Below are 15,063 nucleotides of genomic sequence, written 5' to 3' on the forward strand. Positions count from 1 at the left end.
CACAATCTGCATCTGTGCTCACAATCACTGGGATTGAAGGCTGCTTAACATGAGCAATGAGCTTCATGAGCACTGAGCCTCGTGAAGACACAGATAAATAGACAGAAGGGCCACACACAGCAGGGGAAGTTAGAAATATACTTGTTGGTGGCATTTCCTGTATAATCTCTCTCCACCATGTTCATTTTAATGTTTTTTTTTCAGTGGGGGCTGCATGTTTGAGCATGGAAACTTTGATAGGTGCCATTTTGCTTTAACAATTTAAACCCATTAGATTACTGATACATCAATTCTATCTGCATCATCATTACTCAGCATACTTTAAAGGAGACAGGCTATCAACTGTAAAAGATCACACTGTCATTAAGGTTAATAGGCTGGCTTATAAACTATCATCATTAGCATGAGAAACATCATTCATGATGATTAATTACATAATTTATGCTTAAAAAGATAAATGCAATGCAATTTAGCTAAATACATCTTGCTGCATATTGTAAAGCACACAATGACTTATGTACAAAGGAAATATAGATAAAAAGGCAGAGCAATCCTGAAAGGATTCAACAGTTTGGGTTAGTTCCTGCCAAGTAGTCCTATCTGCATCTTTCCTTTCGATCAATAATGAACCACCACTTGTAACGTCATCATGACCCACTCAGCACACCAGATGAAGCACATGGTCCAACAGAGTTGAAATAACTGGAAAATCAAGTAGTAACACAAAAATAAAATAAATAAATAACAAACAAAAATAATGTTGTCATACCTCTGACAGGCCGGATGTAGGAAGCTGCTTAGTCGTGCTTTAACGAGTGCATGAATTAGTGTTGAATATAAATAAAAACAGCTTTTAATAGCTGTTGAGCTACAGTTTAAGATAAAAGAGCTCAGGAACGGCCCTATTTGCATGACAAAACTCATTAGCATAATCAGGCTAATTATAAATCTGTGTGAGGCAGCGAAGGAGTTAATGACGTGCAGTCGGTAATTGGACCAGGACTGACCCTTTCACAGCCAGAGACACGATGCTCCTCTCTGCAGACCACTGCTGTACTCAGTGTGGCCTGGAGGACTTACATAACCCAGCATTGGGGGAGGGGGGGTTCTCTGTGGGGTGTTCACCGGGGAGCAGTTCTTAGGAGCCTAATCAGTTGGTATACATACATAAATAAAGTGTTACAAAGTCCGAAAAAAGGTCAAACAAGGCATTTCAAAGGAATCTTGGTGTGTTAAGCTGATTCTGAACAATGCCAGTAGATAGTTATTACACGTCTAACAAGAGGGCAATATATAAAACCCTAAATAAATGTATTTTAATATGAAGGGTAAGCAGGGTGAAGTAAGGCTCTTTCAGTGTTTGATTTGTGTAATAATTGTACAAAATGTATATATTAGTATTAAACCAACATGTAAATAAAAACACATGCAATATTTGCACAGGGATTGTTATAAACAAAGTCACAAATACACTAGCCCTTCAAAACGTATTAGTTGATGTCAACACACCATTACATGTATATAATGTAGGGGTAATTGAATATTCACTGTGAACATATTCCCTGCGTAACAGAAATACCCGCTTCCATCTTTTTATAAATTCTAATGGAAGGGACGAGAAGAGGGCAGCATTAGAATATGTGAGTGTGCGTGTGCATGCCCCTTCCTGTCTATCAGGAGGGGAGGGGGCTCATGGGCACGACAGAGCCAGCCTCTGCAAAGCTGACATTAACAATAATGTTATTTAATTAAAGCCAAGATTCCAGCCTTCCTAGCCAACAAGGAAACCCCTTTGATTGTAATCTGGGATGAAGAAACGCTGTGGAGTGCCCACATGGTGACATGGGCCTCTACACACCAGCCTCCACACACTGGCCTCTACACACCAGCCTCCAGCCTCTACACACACTGGCCTCTACACACCAGCCTCCAGCCTCTACACACCAGCCTCTACACACCAGCCTCCAGCCTCTAAACACCAGCCTCTACACACCAGCCTCTACACACCAGCCTCTACAAACACTGGCCTCTACACACCAGCCTCCAGCCTCTACACACTGGCCTCTACACACCAGCCTCCAGCCTCTACACAGTCTCCAGCAGGACTTCAGACCAGCACACCACCCTAACCCAACACTATCCTAACCCCGGGTAGAGAGACAGAGCAGGATAATCATAACACTATACACCTTGCAGAACAAAACAGTCTGTGGCAGTATTAAAGTACAGCATGTTCAAAATGGATTGATTTTGAAGAACAGTCTATACAAACAAACTTAATCCAGACTATAAAAAATGTACTTTGAAAAGAACCCAGAGATGGAATCTTAAAAAGCAGCTAAAATATATTAAATGTGTTGTGAGCTGATGTTTCAGTCTGATAAACGGCTTATTGAGCTTGATTTCATTTGGGTTGGTATGTGGCAACAGAAGCTTCTCCATGACGTACATGAACAGTTTCATTTTAACAAGACAATTTTCTTAAAAAAAAAAATTGTTTTAATCCTCAGTCATAAAATCCGTTCAAAGTCATGTTTGACTGGACATGAATGTATAAACACAGTGTTCTGATTTAATGCACTTACACGACAATGTATGTCCAGAACTCATTTTTCTATCACATACAATATCTCATCAATGTCTCACTCTGACCACCCACCTACCTATCATTGTCCTCAATAACCCCCTCATGTGTCCAACACCATGACGCCCCGACGCCACCGGCCCGGACCAGCGCCAACATGCACGAGCACACACACACACTGGTGGGTGGGGGGAGGGGAGTGTGTGTGTGTGTTACCCCTCCAATGGTAATCCTGTTACCAGCCCCAGCCCCCCCAGCACCCTGCCTGGTCATTGGGGGGTAGCTCGTGCCGATTAATGCAGCGGCCATTATCGAATTTACAACCAGCCGCACGGACATCTGCCCTACTTTTCCTGAGTTAATGTAAAAGGAACTAATCTGGTTAAGAGAGCAGGGGCCGCCTCATAAATCTGTGGCGCTCTCCGCTGCGGTTAAAGCTGTCACATCTCTTCTGGGGGGAGTGTGGCTGAACGGACCTGTCAGCCCCTAGTTACTGCCTGTTAGGGCTAACAAGGCCGTCCACTGATAGGACTAATGAGGTCCGCTGGTTTTTTGCTTCCCTGGCGAATACAACTCGCAATCGCACACACCTATTGTCTTCTCTTCTCTTTTACCCTTCCTCCCCCTCCCTCCTCCTCTCCTCCTCCTACCTCCCTCCCTCCTTCTCTCCTCCTCCTACCTCCCTCCCTCCTCCTCCTACCTCCCTCCCTCCTTCTCTCCTCCTCCTACCTCCCTCCCTCCTCCTCCTCCTCCTACCTCCCTCCCTCCCTCCCTCCTTCTCTCCTCCTCCTACCTCCCTCCCTCCTTCTCTCCTCCTCTCCTCCTCCTACCTCCCTCCCTCCTTCTCTCCTCCTCTCCTCCTCCTACCTCCCTCCCTCCTTCTCTCCTCCTCCTCCTACCTCCCTCCCATCCCAAATGAAACTTACTCTGGTTACTCATACTAGTCCCCTCAATGTACAGTAAGCATCATTTGATGCTGGGATATACAGAACAAATTACATGGGGGGTTTATTTCAGGGCAGGGCTGTTGTCTTGCCAATGCACCCCCTGCTAACTCTGACTAGGAAAGTGCCACATGCATGAAACTTAGCAGAGGTGCAACTGTAAATGACCACTCAGTTTTGAGTGTTCTCTGAAGACCTATCCATGGTGCGGATAAGCTAGTGAGATCAGAGAGGAAAGAGAGAGGTGGGGGGGGTTTGGGGTCTAAACATCCAGCCGATGGCTGATTGTTTTTTGGGGGACTTAATCAACTCCGAATGTTGTCTCAGATCCATTTCCAGAGCTTTAATATTTGTGACACTTTGGTTTAATTCCAATGACCCTGTTAATTAGAAATGTCATGCTCTCTGATCTGGGGGGTTGTTTCTAAGCTAATACTGTTTGCCAGATTGTTTACTCTCGATCCAGGCCTTTTTTTGTAAAATTGAGATGTGTATTTGCATCAACATGACAGTTTTATGATAGTCATTTTGGAGTTCAATATCTAACTAAAAGTATTTTGGGGATTAATCTCAAAGCACACAACCAACACTGCATGCCAACAAGAGGAGTGTCTAAGAGCCCAAACTATTTACCAAGATGTTCTGACTTCTTCCGCTGGCCTTCATAGGCATTCATGATGTCACAACTAAGTCAATGACTGTCATTCAAGCAGTTAAGCATAATACCCTTAAAGATATCTTATCTCATGCATCTCCTGACACTCAGTAAGAGTTTGAGTTGACATGAGTCAGTCCAGAACTCCCCTCCGGGCTGATGGTGACCCTGCTAGACCTACGGCACACTGATACACCACTACATCAGCCTATCTGCTATGAAGTCCCTTGGCTCATTGTACGCAAACAGTCAAGTCTGGTTGGTAGCAGTCCTGATCCAGTCCTGAGCAGTGTTGGGGCAGGCCTGCAGGAGGCTCTGAGCCTGCGTAGAGTAAATCTACACCCCCGGGATGCTGGCTGAGCCTGGCCAAGCCTTGCCATGCTGTCATGTCCCCTCCACACCAGACAACCCCAAGCTAGCGCCAGCACCACACCCCCCACTCCCTATCCTCCCCCCACTCTCCATCCTCCAAGAAGACAGAGAATGCGTCCCCTCTGTCCTGTCTGCGTGCCATGTTGTCTTTGTCTGGTCGGAGGTTCTGACCATATGACCACAGCTCATTACACAGCTGCCCTGAGGACTGAGGAGGTCTGTGCTAGGCTAATAAGCTATGTGTTTATCACCGCCATTGTTTTAATAGGGTTTAATGTATGCAAGGGCCAGGCTAAGTGAAATGATACGTTTTGAACAATGGCCAGAATGCTTGAAGTCGTGTTGGTGTGTGTGTGTGAGAATGTGGTGATATATCTATCTATTGTCAGAGATATATATATATATATATATATATATATATTAGTGCTGTCAGTTTAACGCGTTATTAACGGCGTTAACGCAAACCCAAATTAACGGCGTCAATTTTTTTATCGCGCGATTAACGCTCTTTTTGGCTTAGCAAACTTAGTAGTTTTTTTCACATGCTGTTGCAACAACTGCCGACGTTGGAAAAACTACAACACCACACCGGATCTAGCTAGACCGGAAACAAAACAACAGGCACGCCACACACACTTGTTTGGCTTGCGAGCCGACTAAAGAGTAGTCCGTTTACGGATATTAGACATTCTCTGGTAGTAGGCTAACGTTACGTTTTGAGTGGATGGCGAGCGCGAGACGCCGAAATGGATGCCAATAAGATTCTGAATGTAAAGTTTACTTTAAAAAAGTTGCCAAATGGTTCCATTGACAAGACCAAAGTGATATGTGTGTTTTGACGTTGTAAACTGAGCTATCATCGCAGCACGTCCAGTCTGAAATACCACATGATGGCCAAGCACACAGCTGATGCGATTCATGCGAATTCTCCGCCCCCTCGTCAAAGCCAGGCGATTGCAATGTTGTTTTCAATAAAAAAAATATTTGCACGAAGCAATCCGAACCACTTTTCCATGTTGATAAGAGCATTAAAATTTGAAAAAAGAATGGGACAAAAAGAAATCAAGTGACATTTAGAATAGATAAAAATGTGCGATTAATTGTGATTAAATATTTTAATCGTTTGACAGCACTAATATATATATATATATAATAGGGCAACGAGGTGTCAGAACAAAGTGTAAATAATATCACATTTTGTTCACTGGAACAGAAGATCAAAGCTTAAATGCCTTAACAACATAGTGGTGTCTAAATCAGATGAAATCATTTCAGATGATAACCCCCCCCATACACACATACACAAAGCATACACAAACACACACACAGATATACTGATAACAGATATACAGATAAACACACACTTCCTCGTAACGATCTGAAGAGCAAATTATAATATTGTTTTGTTCAGTCAGAAACTCGAGAACCGATGTGTGTTTCAGAGATTTCATCTTTGTGAGAGGGTGCATAGCGGTAATAGTGCACATGCATGATTCATGGCACACCTTGTTTGTACATTTTGTGGATGGCTGCTTTTGGAAAACAATACCTGCTTCGGTGTGTGAATGTGTGTGTATCAGCCGACAGCAAAGACAGAGCCCTGCCCCCTTTCAAAAGAGCCGTAACACCAGAACAGGGCCAGGCCTCTGCTCTCTCTTCCGCTCTCCCTCCAGCCTGCCACCTCCCCTTATACCTGCTGTCCCTAGTCACTCCCAGGCAGAACTTGGCGGCAGATGTTGCAGCGCTAAGTTGGCTCTGAAGTGCCTCCCTGGCTCCCCAGTCTCCCCGACAACACAGTCAAACCACATTAGATCTCTTTATTTGTGCCTGGGGCGAGTTCGGCACTGCAGCTGTGTCCACCCCCGCTCTACCTTTGGTGTTGAACGCCCTCGGGCGTAAATGTGAGACCAGAAAAAAGGAAAAAAATGAGAAACTCTTTCTCCTCCCACTTCTCTCTCTGCATCTGCTGACAATCCAGAAGCCTGGGGGAAGGAGAGGCTGGGGGGTGAGGGGGAGGCTGGGGTTAGGGAAGATAGGGTTAGGGTTGGGTGTGAGAGGGGGGGAGGAGAGGCTGGGGGGTGAGGGTGGGAGGAGAGGCTCGGGGGTGATGGGGAGGCTGGGGGAGGAGAGGCTGGGGAGTGGGAAGCTGGGTGAGGTGAGAGGGTGGATGGACGGAGGGAGGGCAGGGGAAGGGGTGCCCGGTGCTGAACAGATGTCTGTGACAACCTGCTTCCTTACACCTGTACGAGTACCAACCCAGTGGACGCTGCATCGCTGAAACATTCATTACCCAGGAGGGTTGCTGTCTGCCATCAAAGCTGCACTGTCTCTCTCTCTCTGGCCCTCACTCACTCCCCTCCTTCCTGTGTCTCTCTCCTCCCTGCACCTCCCCTCCTCCCTGCACCTCCGCTCCTCCCTGCACCTCCCCTCCTCCCTGCACCTCCCCTCCTCCCTGCACCTCCCCTCCTCCCTGCACCTCCCCTTCTCCCTCCTCCCTGCACCTCCCCTCCTCCTCTCCTCCCTGCACCTCCCCTCCTCCCTGCACCTCCCTTTCTCCCTGCACCTCCCTTTCTCCCTGCACCTCCCCTCCTCCCTGCACCTCCCTTTCTCCCTGCTGCCTGCCTCCTCCCTGTCTCCCTGCAGCTCGGATCTAAGACGGATTCGAGAGACCGCAGATAGAGTGCGGATAGTCTGGTTTGTTATATGTTTAAGATCTATTACTTTTATCACTTGTATTACTGTTTTTGTTGATTTTATGTAAAGCACCATGAGCTGCAATTCTTGTATGAAATGTGCTATATAAATAAAGTTTCACTTACTTACTTTCTTACTTAACCCTTGGAGGATAATCCTTATAATTGTTCAGTTACGGTCTAGCATAGGGAGCCTTACAGCTGGCTAAATGGCTCCATGTTCCAACAACATGGTCTATTATTTAGAAACATCAAAATATCAAGCTGTCATATGCTTTCAAGACTCAATAGCTAGGTGGAGATTTGCTTGTTCGTTCAATTACATGCCTAAAACTGGAATGTACAAACAACAAGGTAGAGTATAGGTGTCGAAGGTGAATGTGAAATCAAAACATTATTTTATGCTTAATCCATTTAAATGAAACCTTTGAAAACATATTTTGAGAATAAATAAATGTGCAAAGTGAGTGTGAGAGGTAGGAGCCCTGAGAGACCTTATTAGGTCATGCTTATCAGGACGGAGGCTTGAGAAGCAGCTGCAGCTCACACCCGTATTTGGTAACCACAACACAACACTGAATGTGATCCAGCAACTTCCTGTGTACTCACAAACTATCATGCCTTGCCTCATCTATTCAGTTTTGCTTCCTCTTACCCAAGTGGCTAGCTAGCACACGCACACATCATTAGACCCCCCCCCCCCCCCGCACAATGGTGTCATGATGTATCACTAGTGTGTTGTAACTCACTGCAGTTGTGCTAAAAACAAGATCTAGTGATATTGGGGTTTTGAAGACATCCGATTTCAGGTGGGTTTGGATATGGTTTGGGTGTTATGGTTTGGTTAGGGTTAGCGTTTACTTGGTCTGCAGCGGTCGGCCGCATGAGTGAGACGCGGTCGTACTGTCGGCGCAGCAACGCCCACACAGCATCCAGACGACCCTGGGGAAGACAGACATCATGGCTCATATTAACTATGACTGTGTTCACCATGACTTAGATAACTTTCGTGGGCATGTGGTATTTAAGCAATAAGCCCCAAGAGGCCGTGTGGTTTACACTGACTTTAGAACAGGTCAGGGGAGTTGTTAGAAAACCCCCTTACCTGTTCTTAAATCAGCGTAAACCACAGACTCGCGGGGCTCATTACTTTTCTAAAACTGTTACTACAAATATTTGATATGGTTTCATCAATTTAAACAATTAGAAACTAAATAGTTAAGTTAAACCTAGTTAAACCTTCATTCTTCTGCTACTACAAAGTATAGTTCCTACATAAATCGTTGCCATGCAACAGCCAGATGGACATCTTTACCGTCTTTTTCTATTTGAAATTTTCGATGCGCAGTAATATGGAATGTTAAAGAATGTTATGAGGACAACCTGTGAGGTTTTTCTGGATTTTACAACGGCATGGAATGTAATATAGCCAATCACAATCAAGGATGGGAACAACCAGTTTTAGGGTTAAGGATGGTTATTACACGGCTGTTCTTAACGCTGTAGAAAGCTCCATTCACTTGAATGGGGCTTCCCAACGTTCTGCGGTCTGTTATTTTCTGTTAACAGACCGTTGCTATGAATAACAGACCGCTGTCAAGGAAAGTGGCCTTTTAGCTTCTGATTCACGTCTTTCGTAGCACTCCGCAAGTAGTCCGGTAACTTTTCAACCCCAACGTACTCCGTTGCTTAGTGACGTCAGCTGATTTGAAGCCTAAAGAATGTTCAACGTCTATGAAGTTCAACGTCTTTGGCCAACTATTTCTCTGCTGATCAACACTACAAATGGTAACAAATACATTGTAAAAAGACAGACTGTGTTAAGTAATTTTGTTGCCAAGTAGCCGTGTAATAAGCGGGATAATGTATAGAACACCGGTCATTATCGGGAAAATAAGCCCCTTCAGAGCGAAGCTACACCCCTCCGCTTCGCGTCTGGGTGCTGTTCGCCCTGTGATCTAAAACTCTGAGAATGGCCCATCCCAGCACAGACATCCTCCTCAGCTCACCTTGATGGGAGTGTACCACTTGGAGTCCGGCTGCTGGCATGGGGGGGTGGCCCGGGGGGTCCGTCTGATCATGGGCTCCTCTGCATCCTCGGGCACCGACACCACAGCGTTCTTGGCCTTCTCCAGGCGGGCCCCCTCCTCGGTGGAGCCTTTCTCCCCCCAGCGCACCTGAGGGCACAGCGGGGCGGGGTGAGGGCTGCAGGTGTCTGGGGTGAAGCTCTCATATCTATAGCAATGCTATGTTACAACCTTATGGCTGATCCTGCCAAGCGGAAGGAGGGATGTTGTAGAGCTCTTCACGACTTTATTGTGTAAAGCTTATACAGCTTGTACAAGTGTGGACGTGAGATGTAAGCGAAAAACATTCTATCAAAGATGAAGGGCAGTGATCAAATAAATACTCCAAGGTCAATAAATAACCCAATAAACGAGTATCGACAAAATTAACATATTTTTTACCTCTTTAAAATGTCCAAATATTTTTGGGACCTAAATTGTCCTAAATAGGTTCCCAGCAACATTTACAGTGTCTCTGCTTCTTTCTACAAGCTGTCCTGGTTTTAATTGAATTAATCACATCTGTTGCTGGGGAAAATCCTACTGCCACATGAATAGCGAGAGGTGATTAATTAGCAACACGTTCTTCAAGCTGTAGGTTAAGCTGCTACAATATAGAACAGCTTTTCAGAAGCAATCCCTGGGATATTCCTGCGGTATGGTTAAAAAAGGGGAGGAGCTGTGATGAATAAAAGATTGCTCGCCATACAAGGTTGTGTATATGCACTGGGGAGGAGGAGGACTTCAGTGTGGTGTCTTGAAGTAGAAGAAAGAGAAAGAGGACAGGTTGATTTTAACAACACCTCTTCCCCCCTCGATCCAGACGAAGGCTCTGAAGTGGGCTGTCGTGAAGCATCAACCTGATCCTTGAGAAGAGGGAGCAGGGGGGAGCAGGGGGGAGCGAGGGGGGAGCAGGGGGGAGCGAGGGGGGAGCAGGGGGGAGCGAGGGGGGAGCAGGGGGGAGCAGGGGGGGAGCAGGGGGGAGCGAGGGGGAGCAGGGGGGGAGCGAGGGGGGAGCAGGGGGGAGCAGGGGGGAGCAGGGGGGAGCGAGGGGGAGCAGGGGGGAGCAGGGGGGGAGCAGGGGGGAGCGAGGGGGGAGCAGGGGGGAGCGAGGGGGGAGCGAGGGGGAGCAGGGGGGAGCGAGGGGGAGCAGGGGGGAGCGAGGGGGGAGCAGGGGGGGAGCGAGGGGGGAGCGAGGGGGGAGCAGGGGGGAGCGAGGGGGAGCAGGGGGGGACCAGGGGGGAGCGAGGGGGAGCAGGGGGGAGCGAGGGGGGAGCGAGGGGGGAGCAGGGGGGAGCGAGGGGGAGCGATGGGGGAGCAGGGAGCTGCAGCAGAGAAACAACACTCCGGGAACGGAGCAGGTGGAACGGTTCCCCTGAGGTTCCCCGCACTCTTGGAAGTTCTCATCTCCGTCTTCCACAGGGCTGGTAAGCAGGGGGTAGCAGTGGGCAGCAAGGAGGAGGGTTGGGGCAGTAGGGGTGGGGAGCTTGTTGGCTTTAAACCTGATTCCCAGTGGGGAAGTAAACACAGACAAGCGAGTGAACAGCAATCTAACAAAAGGCTGCTGAGGTTTGGGAGTTCGGGGGAAGATGGATACATCAAGCCGACAGCAAGCGTTCAATCCTTCATCCCGGTTCAGTGTGGAGCGAGATGGCAGGGCCCTGTCATGTCAGAGTCCTCAGACAGCTGAAGACTCGTCTTTCAGCCACCTGACAACGGCGTGTTTCCGTAGCGGTACTGTGCGAGGGGTGTAATCTAGGACACAACAGAAGAATGCTTCCGTCTCACAGCTCGCTGACACCTTAGCTTTGCATGGTTCCAACTCTGCTTGGCGGGGTGGGGGCAAGGTACAAAGGCATCATGCACCAAAGGCCCCATCTATGCAGTAACACGGTTTAGATCTGATATTCAACATCCAGAACATCTGTGTGAACAGTATCTTGTACACTGGGAAAAACAAAGTCAATCTGAACTTGAGAGAAGAACAACATCTGACCTCCATCCGTTTGATCCCCCCGGCCCCCCGGCCCCCGTAGTAGGATGCGTCCACCGTCGGCCACTTGTTCTTGGGGAGAGGATCCTCCTCTGGCTCCTGGAGGGGAGGAGTTCAGCTACATTACTCACAAATACAAACACAAATACTAACACACAAATACACGCTAGCACTGCAAAAACAGATACAAAGAAAACTATAAACACACAGATATTTAAGTCAGTGATACTACAGCTCTGGAAAAAAACACAGCACCTTTTTCTTTCCTTAAAAAAAGTTGAGAAGGACAATTTTGAATTAGGAACAGAAGAAAAAAGAAAACATTTGCAGTGGCTTCTTAAATTTCACCGTTCTGGTCCTCACTCAAAATTGTCCGTCAACTTTTTTTGTGGAAAAAAAAGGTGCTGGGAGGGAGAGAGGGAGAGAGGGAGAGAGGGAATGGACTCACAGGTGGTGGCGAAGAGGGAGGAGGAGGGGGGTCTTTGATAACCTGAAAAGAGAGAGAAGACAAACAGTGTGCCATCAGCAAAAGCCTGTCACTGGATGTAGACACACAGAGACACGTCAGGGCAAGTACAGATGGGGACTGATGCAGGTGCCTGGTGGCAGGTGACAGTGACGTTGGCCTGGATATGTGCTGAGAGACATCTCGCTGAGGACTCACACACGTGTGACAACTGACGACTGATTACAACTGATTTAGCTTGTAAACCAACATTGGCAGCCCCTAGTGCAAAATGAAGAAAAGCTCAGAACCAACTTAACAGGGTTAACAGGGGAGTCTTTGGGGTGAGTGATCTTTTCCACATTCTGTCACACACACAAAGTGACTCAAATAAACTAATTTGAAAAACGCAGCAGTTAAAAGCATCCGACTTTCCCAATCTGCACAAGTGCATCAAGGTGAAAACATATTACTGAGGACAGTGAATTCCCCTGAAGAGCAGTCTTGTCTAAAGCAGGCCCACCTTTAGCCTGTTACTTGTCCGACACACCCCGCTATCCCAGGCTCTGCATTTGATAAATGAGTTTCTCTAAAAGGTGCAATATAATTATAACACATCGTATCATAGGTTGAACAGCTGTTTAGCTCATGTTCAAGCACACATTAAACTCCTGATATACAGTTGTCATTATTCTAATGACAAAATAATCAATTAGACTGAAATAATAATAATTGCTCTTTGACTTATAACTGACTGAAAGCAAATCCCATAATTTTGGGGAGGGAAAGGCTCCATGCATGATGATTAACATACTTTCAGGAAGACCTTACGTTAAAGGATTACCCCTTTTTAGTAAGTAATTATTCAGCAGATTTCCTGGACATATTGTGGGATAAATAAAGCATTATACGAATCACGGGGCTGTGCGGTTGACCTAACTACCTACCAACAGACAGATGTGAAGAGGCCACACCCACCCATGTGGCAGAAGTGTGCACGGTAATTAAAAAATACAACCAAATTGCCGTGATACTTAGCCATCTGACTTTAGCACAAGCCGCTTGAAGCAGCAACACCAACTCTGACCAATCAGAGACTACGGGGGCCGAGTCCCCATATGGCTCTCTGGAATATCCAGCTGATAATCACTCCATTATACTCCCTGTTGTTTCAAGCTGTTTCATGGTTTAGCCTGAGAGGGAATTATGGCAGGTAGCATATTTGCAAATAAAAATGCTAGACTTTTCATTATGGGAAATATGAATCTATTGCAAGAAACCTTGTGAACACAAGTCCCAAGGGACCAACTGCAAGCAGATAAACATAACAGCTGTGACTCTCCTTCTGAAGACCATGATGGGGGAAATGTCCTGAAATTAAAATGTTACTTTAACACTGAAAACACCACAATGTAAAACTAATTATAGAAACTTCAACTTTGTTCTGAGGACATCCCTGCACTACACACCAGTATTTTAGATTTAGCATGAACACACTGTCATGTCTCAGCAGGTGTATTTGAAATGTCTGTAAATAAAGACTGTCACACCAGAGTTTAAGAACAAGCATTAGCGCTGTATTGGCAAGTACATTAGAGGGTTGCTTCTGAGGGCTGTTTTCCAATCAAATCACAAATAAACACTTCAAGTGCCATAACGCAGTTTGTATGACCTCTTGCCTGGCGTCACTCCATGTGAGAGAGGGAAGAGGGGTGGGAGGGTAAAGGGAGAGGGGAGGAGGGATAGAGGGAGAGGAGAGGACATGTCAATGCAGAGGGAGAATGTAGGACCTCATTCTGATTGCTGCACACTGGCAGATTGGGGTTTAAATATTAACAAGCACACATGGCCCTCCTCTTCTGCATCCCCGGTGGAGGCCAATAGCAGCTCTGCCACCAATACCAGCATGGCCAGAGCCAGACATGCTGCAGGGCCTTTACATTTTAATGTCTTTGTTGGTTTTCCAAAATATGCTCCTGGAGGCCGTGTATCCCTCTAGAGGCTGCGGACACTAACTTACCTAACCCAGCCCTAACCCTAACCTAGCCCTAACCCAGGCCCAACCCTAACTCTAATCCAGACCCAATCCTAACCTAACTCTAATCCAGACCCAACCCTAACCTAACTCCAATCCAGACCCAACCCTAACCTAACTCTAATCCAGACCCAACCCTAACCATGGCCAGGTGGTGGTGGTGGATAGTCCATGGCAGTGGCCTACAGGGAGGATCTTCTGCCTCTACTCAGACATATTGTTACAGCAGTCTGGACCATGTCCAGCACAGCCAGTCTCTTGTCTATGCTTTAGAGGATTTTAGCTTACAAGAGCGAAGCTTTACAGAGTGATTGCTTATAGAAACGGGCCCCTGACCTGCTGGTCGGAACAACAGAGATTACTCTTAAAACAACAATGGACAAAACTTCCTGCAGTCATCTATCAACTGTAAACTTCCTTTAGGGATATATCAGTCATCTATCAACTGTAAACTTCCTGCAGGAATATATCAATCAGGGTGGTGTGACTGGAGGGTGCAGGTCAGGGTGGTGTGACTGGGCTGGAGGGTTCAGGTCAGGGTGGTGTGACTGGGCTGGAAGGTGCAGGTCAGGGTGGTGTGACTGGGCTGGAGGGTTCAGGTCAGGGTGGTGTGACTGGGCTGGAGGGTTCAGGTCAGGGTGGTGTGACTGGGCTGGAGGGTTCAGGTCAGGGTGGTGTGACTGGGCTGGAGGGTTCAGGTCAGGGTGGTGTGACTGGGCTGGAAGGTGCAGGTCAGGGTGGTGTGACTGGAGGGTGCAGGTCAGGGTGGTGTGACTGGAGGGTGCAGCTCACCACAGTGCAGCACAGTGGCCAGCACCACCACATGAGGACCAGGGCCAGGAGAAGCAGCAGCACCAGGAACACGATGGCCACCACCCACCCATCCGACTGCCCGGAGAGAGGACACACATTACACACTCTTAATACAAACTTAATACATAGAATCCCACATTCTCAGTCATTTTTACACATGGCGGGCCTATAAACAACACAAAGACACTTCGGTATCAGTCTGATAGTCAGTTCAGGCAGATGGCAGACGATGGAGAGGCCTGGTGGATCAGCTCACAGCTGGACCCCAGCTAATGGACTTCCTCTCACATGGGTTGTGAAACACAGAGGAATGAGGAGGACAGCAGAGTCATGCTAGAGCAAGAATCCTGTTTGTATTGTACATAAATCAACACAAATTACATAAGGCATGTCAAATAAGCAAAACAAAAAAGAAATAAACTAAACATTGATTCCTTACAATGCTTCTAATAATCTTCAGAGA

At 47.0% G+C, this 15,063-nt stretch overlaps 1 protein-coding gene across 5 annotated transcripts in view; it reads right to left on the reverse strand.

Annotated features, from left to right (window-relative positions):
- Positions 1-15,063, reverse strand: part of antxr2a (ANTXR cell adhesion molecule 2a) — a 49,482-nt gene that overhangs the window by 14,767 nt on the left and 19,652 nt on the right. For 4 of the 5 annotated variants that reach the window (XR_014751035.1, XM_084694875.1, XM_084694876.1 and 1 more), the window contains 5 exons: positions 14,580-14,675; positions 11,756-11,797; positions 11,311-11,406; positions 9,258-9,425; positions 8,110-8,190 (listed from right to left, as the gene is read on the reverse strand). Coding sequence is in view for 4 of the 5 variants with exons in the window: in XM_084694875.1 (XP_084551001.1) it covers positions 8,110-8,190; positions 9,258-9,425; positions 11,311-11,406; positions 11,756-11,797; positions 14,580-14,675 (483 nt within the window). In the remaining variant the exon portion in view is untranslated. Of the gene's footprint in view, positions 1-8,109; positions 8,191-9,257; positions 9,426-10,662; positions 11,070-11,310; positions 11,407-11,755; positions 11,798-14,579; positions 14,676-15,063 lie in introns of those variants that run through there. The other variant, XM_084694877.1, reaches the window with a different exon arrangement.

This window comes from Hypomesus nipponensis, chromosome 28 (assembly GCF_054491055.1).
Source record: "Hypomesus nipponensis isolate SF chromosome 28, ASM5449105v1, whole genome shotgun sequence".
Classification (NCBI taxonomy): Eukaryota; Metazoa; Chordata; class Actinopteri; order Osmeriformes; family Osmeridae; genus Hypomesus; species Hypomesus nipponensis.